At 36.9% G+C, this 13664-nt stretch overlaps 1 protein-coding gene across 22 annotated transcripts in view; it reads right to left on the bottom strand.

The window, feature by feature from the left end:
• The window catches only part of MYT1L (myelin transcription factor 1 like), a 304897-nt gene that overhangs the window by 100450 nt on the left and 190783 nt on the right, over nucleotides 1-13664 (bottom strand). For 17 of the 22 annotated variants that reach the window (XR_010358146.1, XM_064412028.1, XM_064412040.1 and 14 more), the window contains one exon: nucleotides 3633-4006. Coding sequence is in view for 21 of the 22 variants with exons in the window: in XM_064412028.1 (XP_064268098.1) it covers nucleotides 3633-4006 (374 nt within the window). In the remaining variant the exon portion in view is untranslated. The remainder of the gene's footprint in view (nucleotides 1-3632; nucleotides 4007-13664) is intronic. The other 5 variants (XM_064412045.1, XM_064412030.1, XM_064412033.1 and 2 more) reach the window with 1 other exon arrangement.

Genomic DNA, 13664 nt, shown 5'->3' with positions numbered 1-13664 from the left:
AGCATCATCTGTGAAATAGATTTGAATGATGTATCAAATTTCCTTAGGTCTAGAATCAACCTAACTCCTCCTGTTCTTGATTAGAAAATACCTGGAGTACAAGCATCTGGAATGTCTTCATGTGATATGGACTAAATGACTCCTTGGAACATCTGTTCCAGGACCTTCTCCAAGGGAGATTTTTTTTTTAACAGAAAAGCATTGTGAAATGGTCTTCAGGATACAACTACCTGAAGCAAGCTCATCTCAGAAGAAGGTACTTTGGTTTTTCTTGAAAATTGAATGCACACTTCAGTTTTAAATCCAAAAGTTCTCAGCAGTTGCCATCACAGAGAATGGGTGCTCCAAAAGAAGCCTTTACTCTCACTCCTTCCCATTTGTATTTCAATTTAGAGTTTAGGTTATCACAGATAACACAGATCATCTCTATCGTTCCTTTTTTTCCTGCGACAGAAGGGAAATCAGAAAGATTCATCTTTCCTTTAGCAGTTGTGTTGAACATAAGAGTTTCTCAAGTCTCTTCACAGATAGGTGGATAAATACCTACTCCTCAAAGAGATTCAGATTTAATGGAAATTTAGAGGATATGTAAGCCATTGATGGCAAATTTAAAACATGAATTTTGGTTCAAAGGATTGTGTACAGAAGTACAAGCACAGAATTTAGGACTTATCAAAAAAAAGTTTGGTTGGTTTTTTTTCCTTGTAGTCTTAAATTGATATTTTGAGATTTATCAGACTGTTAGGACAGGTCTGTATTTTCCAAGCCTTTTAGATTACCAATGATAAGGCTACAAAGATGTGATTTTCAAAAAGGCTGTGATGGTTTCAGTGAAAGCGCAAGTATTCCCAATAGGAATTGTTTATCTACATTACCTGTATACTATCTATATCTGCTAAGAACCCGATCCAAAATTCCAATTCCTTTAAGCAAAAAAGGAATGGGCAATGACACACCAGTGACATACCTGAGTTTCCCTGGATTTACCCTTTTCTGCTAGAAAACTGCATTTGACCTAAGAAACAGTAGAACACCTTACTCTTATTGTCCTACCCTCTCCCTTCCCCCTCCTCCCCATTTCTGCCTCTATAGTCTATCCTATACTTGCTGATGGAATTCTTCTGTCACCAATACTTATGATTTTAACTGTTTTGTTCACCTAGATTATAGCTACTTCTGGAAATTTTCTGAACTGCTATCATCTAGAGCACTAGTGACAGAAGCTTTCATGAGAACTGTGTGGGTATCCTGGTGACCAGTGGATAATTCTGCCTTTTGTTTCTAGGGACAGGAATACTATGGCACATTAAGATTTCCTGCTAAGGTGACTTATAAGGTGGTTTGCTACAATATTATAGTGAGTCTTGTAGTGAGCAGCAAGTGATTGAGACTACTAAATTCATAGCTGACAGATCTAATTTTCCTAATCATAATCAGAAGTCCAAATTCTATCAATGCAGATTATGCCACAAGCAGGATAAAGTGAAACACCTCCATCCCTGTTGGAAATCATAGGAAAGAAACTTTTTTTAAAAATACGATTTATTGACTAGCCTCTAGACTTCACCACAACCAAACTGTTATTACTCTTTACTCTTTGGCACAGACATAAGTAACTCCATACTTCCTTCCTAATTAATTGCTAGAAACTCTTCCTTGTAAATCATCTCTGTTCTAACTGGGACTGTTGCATACTGACTACTATGTTGATACTCAAAAGGATCATGAAATACTTTTCAAATAAAATTCTATAATCACTTCTCTGATTTCAAGAGGAACTTTTCTTAATGACTAATCATTTAGATAGAACATATATTTATTTATTAATATACTTCTGTTTTATTACTGGAATCACATGAGTTCCTAAGAAAAACTTGATCTCTGTAAGTTTTAATTTCAAGTAATATGCAGAGCAGCTAATAGAGGTACCTTTGTAAATTTTTTGCAGTTCTTAACCACAGCCTACTATATATGGAAGGAAAGCAGTCAGAAAACAATGTCAGCCTCTTCACATTGATTAGGACCACTAACTGCATGCGTAACTGTGTTGGAATAAGTAAACCACTGTGTTTCATTATCATAGAAAAATAAACTGAGTATCAAGCCTGCTGGCTTGCCAGAAGCAATTTTCTTGAGCTCCTGAGTTTTGCTTTAGTTGTTTTTTTTTTCCCCTTTCATCATTTTTGATAGTGTAGATTCAAAGTTTTAATGTCAGCTGAAATCACAGCAGCAGTTGCACCATAATCTATACACCAACAAACTTAGTCACCACTATTTTTAAAGCAACTGCCGGACACTCCACACTTGCTCATCAAGAGAGCAACAGCAGTTGCACATCAGCCTGATCTAACACAGCTTCTCTTCCAGGTTCTGAAGCAGCAGAGTTCCCTGCAAAAGGAAATTACTTCCTTGTTGCATCAAACTCTTGCAACTTTTAAGACTGACAATTTATCCTCCACCAATTTTGTGGTAAATTCAGGCAATTGAGGAAACGCTACAGATGCAGTAACTGAGAAAACTCTGATAGCCACCCAGCTGGCCACCATCTCACCCAAAGAGAAAGAACACTTCCAAAGTCTTTAAGATTTAAGATCTGACCTTACAGAATGCTGAAACAAAAGTCACACAACTTTCATACCTGGTTCCTAAGAGGAATCCAACTGAGGAGTGCTGAAAGCTTTTCTTATATTTTTATTGGTTAGAAAGGTGAATCTACCCAACCAAAAACGTGTTCCCTGGAAATGGGAACAAAATACTTTTTAGATAGCTCATTAATTTTTGCATGATTCCTTCATTTCACCCCAGTGCATTATGATGTCTGTCATCAGCATAAGGAATAAAAATGGACACATATCTTGAAAGTAAAAGTCGAATATCCCAAAAAAAAGAGAAGGTTGAATAGGCTAATCACATTGCTATTGCATTAATTTGGTTACTACCAGTAACCTGTATGTCTAAATGGAATTTATGCCATGGCATAACAAAAATATATAAACTTTAGAAAGACGTTATCTATGTAAAACTGTCACTCGCTATATTTTTAATAGAATCAACTAAAGCACACAGAATTGAAGTCTAAAAGAACCACAGTATATTATAATAGTTCTGAATAGTTTCTTGGGGTAGGGGGAAATATAGGGCAAAAATTTCAAAGGGAAGAGGTCCATTTTTGCTCACAAAAATTATCTGCAAACTTGTGACAGAATTTATGTGGGCAATTGTTGACATTCTGTAAACAGATCTAGCAAATACCCTTGCAAATGATCAGTACAGGCACCCAGCTGTAGCTGATGCTTTGCTTGTACCTTTGTGAATATTCTCCTGGTAACTGCATGCATTAATCCACACTAGGATTACATTTTATGCAAGCATTTTTAGCACAAACATACCTCCACCCTCCTTGTTTGAAATGTGAGTGCTGGTGTATTAAAAACATTTGGAAGACAGACTTATTAAAATAAATGTTAAGAGAACACAGTGGGGTATATTTTCAGTGTGGAGCAGAGAGATTTAACTGCATGACTTCCATTAGCTTTAATGAGAACTGAACAGCTAAATCCTCACACACCACACTAGAAGATTAACCCAGAAAACACACATTGTTTACTTTTTACTAATACTCTGATTATTACCACGTTCTTCCTCCTCCTCCTCTTCTTCCTCCTCTTCTTCTTCCTCCTCCTCTTCATCCTCCACATCTTCACCTTCCTCTTCATCCTCCTCTTCTTCCTCCTCAATCTCCTCTTCTTCTTCTCGATCTATCTCCTCATCATCCTCCTCCTCATCACCTTGCTCCTCATTATCATCAGAATATTCCTCCTCCTCTTCATCCTCTTCCTCTTCTTCCTCTTCCTTTTCATCCATCTCCTCTGTTCCATCAGTTTCATAGCACTCATCTACTGAAGAGTTGTCTGCTTTAACCACAAAGGGTTTTCTTTTGGGAGCTGGTTCTTGGGGTTGCTTGTCTTGTGTTTTTCTTTTTTTTGCCAATGGACAGCCATAAACACTGTTCAAAAATAAAAGATGAAAATTATAACACTATCCCCCAGATTTTATTTAGTCATATTCTAATTCTATATCATGATTAGTTGCTGTTCACAAAATGCATGTTTTCAAAGTAAAGTTATGTTTAGGCAATGATGACCAAGGGGGAGGACACAAAACCTGTGAAAATGCAAGTGACTATTATTTACCTGAAAATGCCACACATACACGACAGCATAACAGTTTCACAAGTGATACAAATGTGTGTTTCTCCTTCTCATTCATTTTTATCTCCTACATTATTTATATCCTTTTAAAGGCAGATGAATATGGTTAAAAAAACAGCAATCTTGTCCTACCTGTAGCTAGCAGTACAAAATTCAGGAATAAAGCAATGCTTCAAAATTTTGTACTGTTCAGTATTTTGATTGTGTGAAATTATGTTTCAATTCAATGATATTTAAATAAAAAAAAATATTCATATTTTGAATGTTGTTGTTTGTCATACATAATAACATAATAATAAAGACTCAATAATGAATTGCTTCTAAATTCCCCACTGTTTTTCTCTATTATATGCTACAAGGCTGGAAAAATGGGAAAGCAAGCTGCCCAACACAACCAACCCAAATAAATATCATGGCCAGTGTTACAAGTGTTCTCATATTAAAAAAAGTCAATCAATAAACAAAATCTTTTGTCAATGAAAAGGACTTTTCAAAACTGAGTACCACTTCCTTATGGATCATTTTAATACAGTGCAACAGAAATAGTATTTCAGAGTCCTAGTCTTCTACCAAAGTAGCCACCTGTTTCTCAAACGTCACCCAATAATCTGGGTTTGTTGAACCTGATTTCCCTTGTGTAACCTCTATAATCTTCTGTGCAGAGTGACTGCCCACATGCATTATTTTTTGTTCAAAGAAATTCCTTTTTGAGCTTTTTCATTGTGTGATTATAAAATTACTCAAGCTATATCAGTTTTTAATCTTCTTCTGTGATTAACTAGTTTTGGGATATTTCAACTGTTCTTTATAACCTTTTCTGCATATCTATTAATAACTTACCCTTTTATGTTATACTCTTCCTCACTTTATCCCAATAAACCAAGGAACTCTTATTTTCTCTGACTCTAAGAATATTCTGTTGACAGACCACTGAAAAATCTAGTGCTTCACCACATTTAGTACTACTCTATGCGGCATCCTCATAGTCTTGATCTTGGTCTAATTTAATAGCATCCCAGCAGCTATGTATCCCAATTACTTACACTGCTACTTAGGTAAAGACAATTCTATTTAAGCATCCAATCACTTTATTTAAGTGCCTAACTTAGGTATTGCCTCACCTAAATTTCAAATCACTTGTTCACAGTCTGCCTGCTACACACATATCTATCCAAGGAACATAGAGAGTCACAAAAGATGGTATTAATGAAAAACTTGCTACAGGAGATCTCTGTGCAACACAGGCACCTTTCTCTCTGTGGGGACAAAAGATGTCTTTGAAGTCTAATCCAGCATGCCACCTGCCTCCTATATAACACTGTACAGAAATACTGCATAAATTTTAAATACATCCATCTAGCCAGATTCCAATGCACCTCACTTGGGATTAGGGTAGTAATCCTAGCAGAATATGGATTCCAGACACCTGCATCAAAGTTGAGGCCTACTGGTACAGGCTAGAGGGGGAATAGATCCACAACCTCCAGATTCCAGAGCCATGTTCCATCCAGAAGGAATATTTGGTGGAAGAGCATCCTCTCATGGAAGATGAGCCCCAGTGCACCTGGAAGCGAGAAACTCTGATGCAACAGGCAAGCAAAAACCCAAATCTTCACTAATTTGAAGAGCCCTAAATCTGAAAAATAGGGTGCCCTAAGCTTCTGGTGTTTCCTCTTTGGACTATATTTGTTTCTGTCTAAAGACACTTCACAGTAAAACCTATAAATATAGAAGAAATCTTTGTCCTAGGATCACCAGTACAGTTCAGTGCCAAACGACTGTCTTGCCTCTTGTTCTGTGAGTCCTCCTCTTGGTCAGGAGCCAGCTGCTTAGAAACAAGGGGAAATGTAGGACATGTTTCCATGGATAACATTACACATAATCACAGTCAAGCCACAAACAGGAATGCAATCTCCATCAGTCTGGACACTGCATAACACCTGGGGTGAAAGGGAAGCACTGTTTCTTGTAGTTCTGGCCGCTGCAGGTGCTATAGGGTTTCAGCAGCTGCCTATTTAAACTCTCCACATGGAGCTCTGAGAGAAGGCAGATAATTTTTTCTCAAAACTAGAATTTAAGAATGTGTGTTGTGCTAAGGAAAATGGCTGGATAATTAGGGAGGAATCTGTTTCACTTAGGTGTCTAACAGAAGCTGCATCCTGGAAAACGAGTTGATCACGTCCTGGGGCTCAGGCAGGTTTTAGAAACTTGCACATCAGTTCAATATGATTTAGGCAGACATGTTAACATTCACTGAATGGATGTGTCTTGCTTTCTTGGTTTCTGTTCTTTCTCTTTTGGATGTATACTACCCTCACCACAGCTTCTTCAATGCCATTATTTGTTAAATTATGTTCTCAAAATTCTTTATTTCCAAAGTTGTGAGAAAGCTTATCCCCAGAAATCTCCAGGATTTCCTTTCCTTCTCTGATTTATAACCTTCTTAGAACTTTGCACTGATGACACTTAGGCAGCCCTGAAGTAAAAGGGCACCTACAGATGAGTAACTGTGAACATTTTTCCCCACTGGCATCTATACAAGCTTTATTTTTTCACAGAATCATGGAATGGCTTGGTTTGGATGGGACCTTGAGGACCATCCACTTCCAACTGCCCTTGGTCAAAGGCAGAAAGAAATCCTCACTGCCATTTTTTGTCATCTTTAAGATTTTGTCACATCTTTATGGTCTTCTACACAATATATTATAAAGTTTGTGAGAATCTATGCCATTACTTGGGACTCAGGACCCCCTGGTAAGTGCACAACTGGCAAAGGAAATCAATTCCAGTTAGCTGTGTGATGACTTTGGTGCTTTTATAAATCTCATTAAATAACTATTTGGAACTCCGTTCTTCAAGTAAAGTTGTGAACTTTGATTTTAGTTTTTATGTTTATGAATCTATGGTCAGTGTCTTTGCTTATAGAATTAAAACTGAGGGTACATCAGCAACTACAAGAAACAAGTATTTGTATATTGTAATGGTTGGACACAACATTAAGGCTTGGAAATTAAGTAGTTTTTTCTAAGGAAATGGGTTATGCTAATTCAAAGAATCACAGAATGGTTTAGGTTGGAAGGGACCTTAAAGATCGCCTATTTGAACCCCTCTGCCATGGACTGGGACACCTCCCACTAGACCAGATTGCTCAAGGCCTTGTCTAAGGCAGCCTTGAACATTTTTAGGGATGGGGGATCCACAACCTCACAGCAAAAAATTTCTTCCTCCAATCCAGCCTAAATTTCTTCTCTTCCTATTTCTATTCATTACTCCTTTTCCTATCACGCGTTCAACTCAGTTTTTGTAAACTCTCTTAATTAATATGTACCAGATATTCTGCAACCCTGGATCTGGTTTTGTCTGTACTTGGGATTTATACTTGATAAAGCTGCCATTGCAATGATTTTTCATATAAAACCTTTGCAATGCTGGCTTGCACTGGCTTCCTTCTGCATTTCAACTGTATATCTCAACAGCTCATATATACCTCATGTGCTGCAGACTTCACAGATGAAAGAGTTTAAAAAACCCTCACCATGTGTCTCAGAAACCTGGGAAACAGGCCATCAGACCTGAAGCCTACTGTTAATAGCTGCCCTATTTTCTTCTCTTTCTTTCTTAACCTGCGCTGCTCTCATCCTTTGTTTCATTAATTTTTCAGATTCTGCCTCTAGGACACTTCTCCCTGTTTCTGGCGTGCTCCCTGTGGTCTCCCAGCGAGCACACCAAGGGGAAGGCTGTGCTGGCTTCCCAGCAGCCTCTGCCACTGACTTCCACTGACTTCCCCACGTATGGAGATGACAGTCTCTCCCACTGACCTCTTGTTCCTCATATATTTGTGAAAGCTGTTATTGTTTGTCCTTACAGCTTCTGCAATTTTCTCTGCATTTTCAATTTTGACTTCTGTGATCATCCCCTTATTTGGTTATTTTTAGACTTGTTTATTCCTTCTCAGAGCATTGACCCCATTGATTTATGTGTCGTGTTTGCCTTTATCCATTCTTTCATTGCTCCCTGCATTTCCCTGGTCAGCTGTGTTTGTCTTATTTTCTCCTTACGCTTCAGCTCTCTTGGCTTTCAGCAGGGTATATATCTGGGTTTCCTGAGACACACTTTCAAATATTCTGCACTGCTTTGCTCTGTGTCTCAGTCATCTCTGGTTTGTGGAATCTGTCATGAATAATTCTTGTGGAAAGAATGTTGTTGAATTTCATAGTGATAAGCTCCAAGAGGACATATAGACATTAATAATTGAAAAAATGGAACAAATAATATATAACTTTATACTCCCTAGTTAGAAGATGGCTTATGGTATTTTTAACTTTCATGCAATTTTTCTCCATTAAAAACTTTATGATGCTACTCACTGATACACTCAGCAAGAGTACAGTTCAGGAAATAGGTATTTCTTGTCTAGACTTGAATATATTGATTTTTAATACATTTTATTACTAATATAATATAATTTTCAGTATAATTAGTAGGGGTATTATTTTTAATCTATAACAATTAACATATATGTTTAAATATACACAGTATAAGTCCAAAAAAATACACAAGGTTTCTAAATCAGATTACTGACAAGTATTTTTCCCTCCACAATATGACAACTTACACACCAAAATTGGAACATGACACCTTTCTCTGGAGGAGGTTCTCCACTTAGAGGAAAAGGAGAAAATGAGAAAGGGAGGTTATATGACTATTAAGAGTTCAGTCAACTTTAAATATCCAGTCTGGATAAAGTAATTCCTATGTGCTATGTTTACCAGCATTCTTTTTTTAGTTGTATCTCTTTTCTATTGAGTCTGTTATTTCAGATGACTCATGCTATAAGATCCAAGTGAAGAAAAATAAGAGAATGCCAATGTTATGCTCTAAATATGAATAATATTTTTTCTTGGAGTATTGTTATCCTTTTCTTTCTTAATAGTACTTTGAAAAGTCTTATGAAACCTTTTTTCAAACTAAGAAGTTTCCCTGTTCACTAAGAAGTGTCCCTAGGAACAGTGTTCTCATTCTTTTTTTTAATATGAGAATTCAATTTAACAGAAACCAAAACATTTGGTAGGGAATAGAAGCTAAAAATTTGCTATACAAATACCTAATGAGGTTATCAGAAAGACTAAATTAAGTGCTTCAGTGTCTGAAGTGGTTGTGAGGTAGAATTTTATCATGTACAGTTTTTATGATAGCAAATTAGGAAGAATGTGCTTGGAAGCAAACTTCTGCTTAAGGCTTCAGGCAGAAGGTTCCCAAGGCATCTATACTTGTCCCACTGGATATTGTTAAGCATTATTTTTGGTTTGGGCTAGATAACGTCCAAGTCCACACCTCCAGATGAAGAGTTTTAGGGTATTGAGAAAACAGGCATTTTCTCAGGTAAGTCCTCTAACAAATCCAGCCTTTCAAGAATGAGCAAATCTAAATAATTTGCATAACACTGTAATGTTTTAAATCACTCTCAAGGTAGTGACTATTAGCTTGAAAGGGCCAATATCATCAATTGATGGAAGTTGACCTGAAAATAAATATTTAGATTCCAGCAAACTCTACAGCTTGAATTCCCTGAAGTCATGTAGGAAGCCCTTCCCAGCAGATTATGCACTATTACAAAGAAGAGCAAGTGACTTTCCCAGTGAAGTTGGATCAATGAATTGATAGGAATGAAAAAATTATCATAAATTCAGAAAAAAAACATTAATTCCAGCCTAACTATTTGCCTACTCAATTGCAAGAATAAACTCCTTCAGCTGAAGATGACTTTCCATCCATATTTGAACACTGCTTAAAGTATGCCAACTTGCTACAGGAATAAGCAGCAGTGGACAGTGCTAATTGCAGGGTGGTAAAGTCAAACTTCATGTGGGAAATTACAAATTACTTCTGTAAGCCACACTGGTCAGGAATCCTTTCTACCCCACAAAAGCCCCACATAATGCCTGCATACTCTTTTTGAATATGGGAGGTGTTGAGTCAAATGTTCCAGGCTGTGACAGCTATAGAAGAGAAAACAGAAGAGAAAATGGGAAAAGCAGCAAGTCAAAATACAAGCAAGACATGGAATTTTGGGGCTTTTATTTTAAGAGATGGCTAATTGCACCTAGAAGATGGAGCTGGGACACACTGGTTTTGGTGCTTCCCACCAGATGAACTAAAATTCCCTGTGCTAGCATCCTATGTGCTATGAATCCAATCTAGAAGATAGGCCTACTCAAATCTCGCTTCCAGGAGCCTGCTGGCAACTGAGCCAGAGCCCTGAATACTGTTCCAGAATCAGGCATGCTTCTTGCAACCATTGCACTGCCAAGAACTGCGGCATCTAAGGCCACTTACAGAAGGACTGCCCGAACCTCCGTCTTCTCAGCTGGGTTAGGGCACTAATCCAGAGACGGTGCTTTGGAAAATCTGGTTTCACATGCTTAAAAACTTTTTTAAAAGTGTGACCAAATTAATATGCTTTTATGTATTTAAGTTATAATTTAAATTAACAAGTATCTTTTAAAATACAGTAAACTCATCTCTACAGTTTTGCTGTATTTCAGGCTTTCTCATGAGACACTTCTCCATGTGAAGTGTCTCCCCACCACAGTTCACTAAAAGTCCAAACTGGTGTTACTGCACCCTGGGAGGACCACTGACGAACTAACCTGCCCTCTGGCTGGTGAGATTTCACCCATCACCAAAACCTTTGCTTTTGGGACATGACAACTAAAAGGAAACTTTAAGATTTTCAATAACCAATCCATTCAAACAAGTTTGTTTAATTGGTTGAACACAACAGCTGTTCAGTGAAGGAAAGTGAGGCACAGCAATGTATTTCTACGTGTTGTACAAATACGGGGGAAAACTCTCAGCCATGGAGAGCTAATTTCAAGCAACATACAAAAAATACATATAATACATCATGAGGCTAAAAACTTATGTGGCAGCATAAGTACATGCCCCGCAGTTGTTGATTATTTAAGTTATTGAAGTATTTACACGACTAAATCTATATAATATTTGATTGCCCCATGACTTATGATGTCATTGGCAGGAATCCTCTCTCACCTACATCACGGCTTCCAAAACCTAAGTCTATACATGGCAAGCCTTCATAACTCAGGGCAGAGAAACAGAAGTCTCCTGGGAGGCTATTCATCTTAACTTTCTTTGACACTTTTGTGTAGTGACAATAAAGGGAAGTGTTGGTGATTGTACTCCTACCACTTAGGACTCTGTTAAAAGTGAGACAAGTCCAAGAATTTTTCTCTTTTCTTTTTCTTTTTAATTGTCTGTCCAGGTTCAATAAAGACAATACCTAATAGAATGTAAATAAATACCGAAATACCTTAATAATGAGAAACCCAAAAATCTGTTTCTTTCCCTTCTGCAGCTGCTGCATCACTTTACTTGAATAATTCACCCCCTACAGCTTCACAACCTTTTCAAGACTACCTGTATGCTCCAATGTCAGACAAATCTGGAGTTTCCCTCTAATCTTAGGACATCAAATACCCAACTTAACTGTGTGTTCAAGAGCAAAAAGACACAATTGATAATGTCTTGTTGCCAGATCCTTGAACACTGGGGCTGATCAACGAGTGCAGGATAAGACCAGAGGTATAATGACTCATTGATTCATTAGATGAAATACATATAATCAAGTTTTGCTAAGTGGATATTGATTCTGCACACTTTGATGTTGATTTAGATGCAACTCAGACACATAAAAATGGGAACATGCAGAGTCAGTGACCATTTCTTCACTAACTCAAGGAACACTGACTTCTGCACTAAATCAAAATCCTGAAGTCCACATTTATCTAAAAAATATATAAATTTGAAGAAAAACTTTGGGAAAGAAAACCATCTATTTTTCTACAGAGATGAAAATTATGTTGGCTACACTGAGTTGAATAAAAGCATCATTTAGAGTAGTCACGGCAGCCAGATTTGTGTGTATCCTGTGTTTTCAGCCTCAGTGATAATGACAACTTTGTTTACAGGTAGAGGGAAGAGCAAATTCCAATTTATTTATTTTTAATTATAATATCATAAAATTAAAAAGTTCCCAATCAATCACGACCAATTTGAAAGGCTCAGAATATACTACAAGAGTGCATCTATCAGTTACAAAATATTTTTGCACAGTCACAATGTTTGAGCCTTGAACATGATATGAAATCTTTCTATTCCAATATTTTAAATGTGATTTCCTTTAAGCAATTCAGCATGCTATGTTCAAGCATTCAAAAACCAAGGAAAATAAACTGCTGGAAATCAAGGGTGGTTCATGTAGCTATACTGTCCATCATTTGAAAACATGGCTAGACAGCTATTAGTAGAATCAACACCCTTAGACTTGATGGATCATATTTATCAACACAATAGATCAAACTATCATTCTAGCATGTACTTAAGTATTGAGTAATAGAGTATGCTGTCATTTTATCACATCTATAATGCAGGGCTACTATAGTGAATCAGCTACTGATTCCTATCATAAATAATCTTCTCATCATTTCTGTATACACACACAATAGCACTGACTCCCAACTTAATTTTAACTAAGAAAATATGATGTAGAATTAAGAAATAGGATACAAAAATTTTCCTGTAACTATAGAGATAAGATTCTTACTTGATCAAAAAAGCTAACTGCTACAAAATATAACTAGTGGAAAGGAATAATGATGTGGAGCAGCCTTCTAACACAAGACTGTCATCAGTAAACATCTGAAATTACAGGAAAAAAATGACAAAAGCAAACTGATACAAGCTGCAAACACTTCAGTGCTTATGTACCAGTCTCACCTCCAGCTTAAGCCACAGGATACTGCTCTGTGTCTTGCACGGTTGGTTAGGAGTCATTCAAGTGTGAAATATTCTAAATTCTGCTTGTTAAAGAATTGAGAACCTCTTCCCTCTGCCATGACTTACACCCTGAAAGGCATATATTTGTTTGTGATAATAATCTACTGAACTAGTGTCCTTCAGCAGCACACAGAAGTTGCTTTGATGTAGTACTGGGAGTCTTGCAGATAGTATTTCCACTAAGTGACAAGCTTACCTATCATAAAGAAGCTGGTTCAAGCTCTTGGCAGATGCAAAGGACAAATCTATATCTCATGTTCAGTTGATGTTTTTCAGCTTTAATTTTTCATTATTAAGAGAATTAGAAATACTCTAAAATGAAAGCTTACCTCCTAGGTTAATCACATAACTTTAAAAAACAGATGTCTAAATGGCTTTGCTTTAATCTGGTATTTTTTGATATATCTGATGAAAGAAAGGATGTCTGTACAGGTGAAAAAAATCCAAACAAAAAAGTCAAACTGAATTCCATCACATTCTAGTGCAGAATAAGAAGGCTTCAACTTGAGTCATATCACAATTAAAAAAAATACTATGGCATATAATGTTGCTTTTTATAGCTGACAGTGAGTTCCATTAGACTGTAGAAGAATC

Source organism: Passer domesticus, chromosome 3 (assembly GCF_036417665.1).
Source record: "Passer domesticus isolate bPasDom1 chromosome 3, bPasDom1.hap1, whole genome shotgun sequence".
NCBI lineage: Eukaryota > Metazoa > Chordata > Aves > Passeriformes > Passeridae > Passer > Passer domesticus.
The sequence above is the reverse complement of the archived record's forward strand: the minus strand, read 5'-3'. Positions and strand labels throughout refer to the sequence as shown.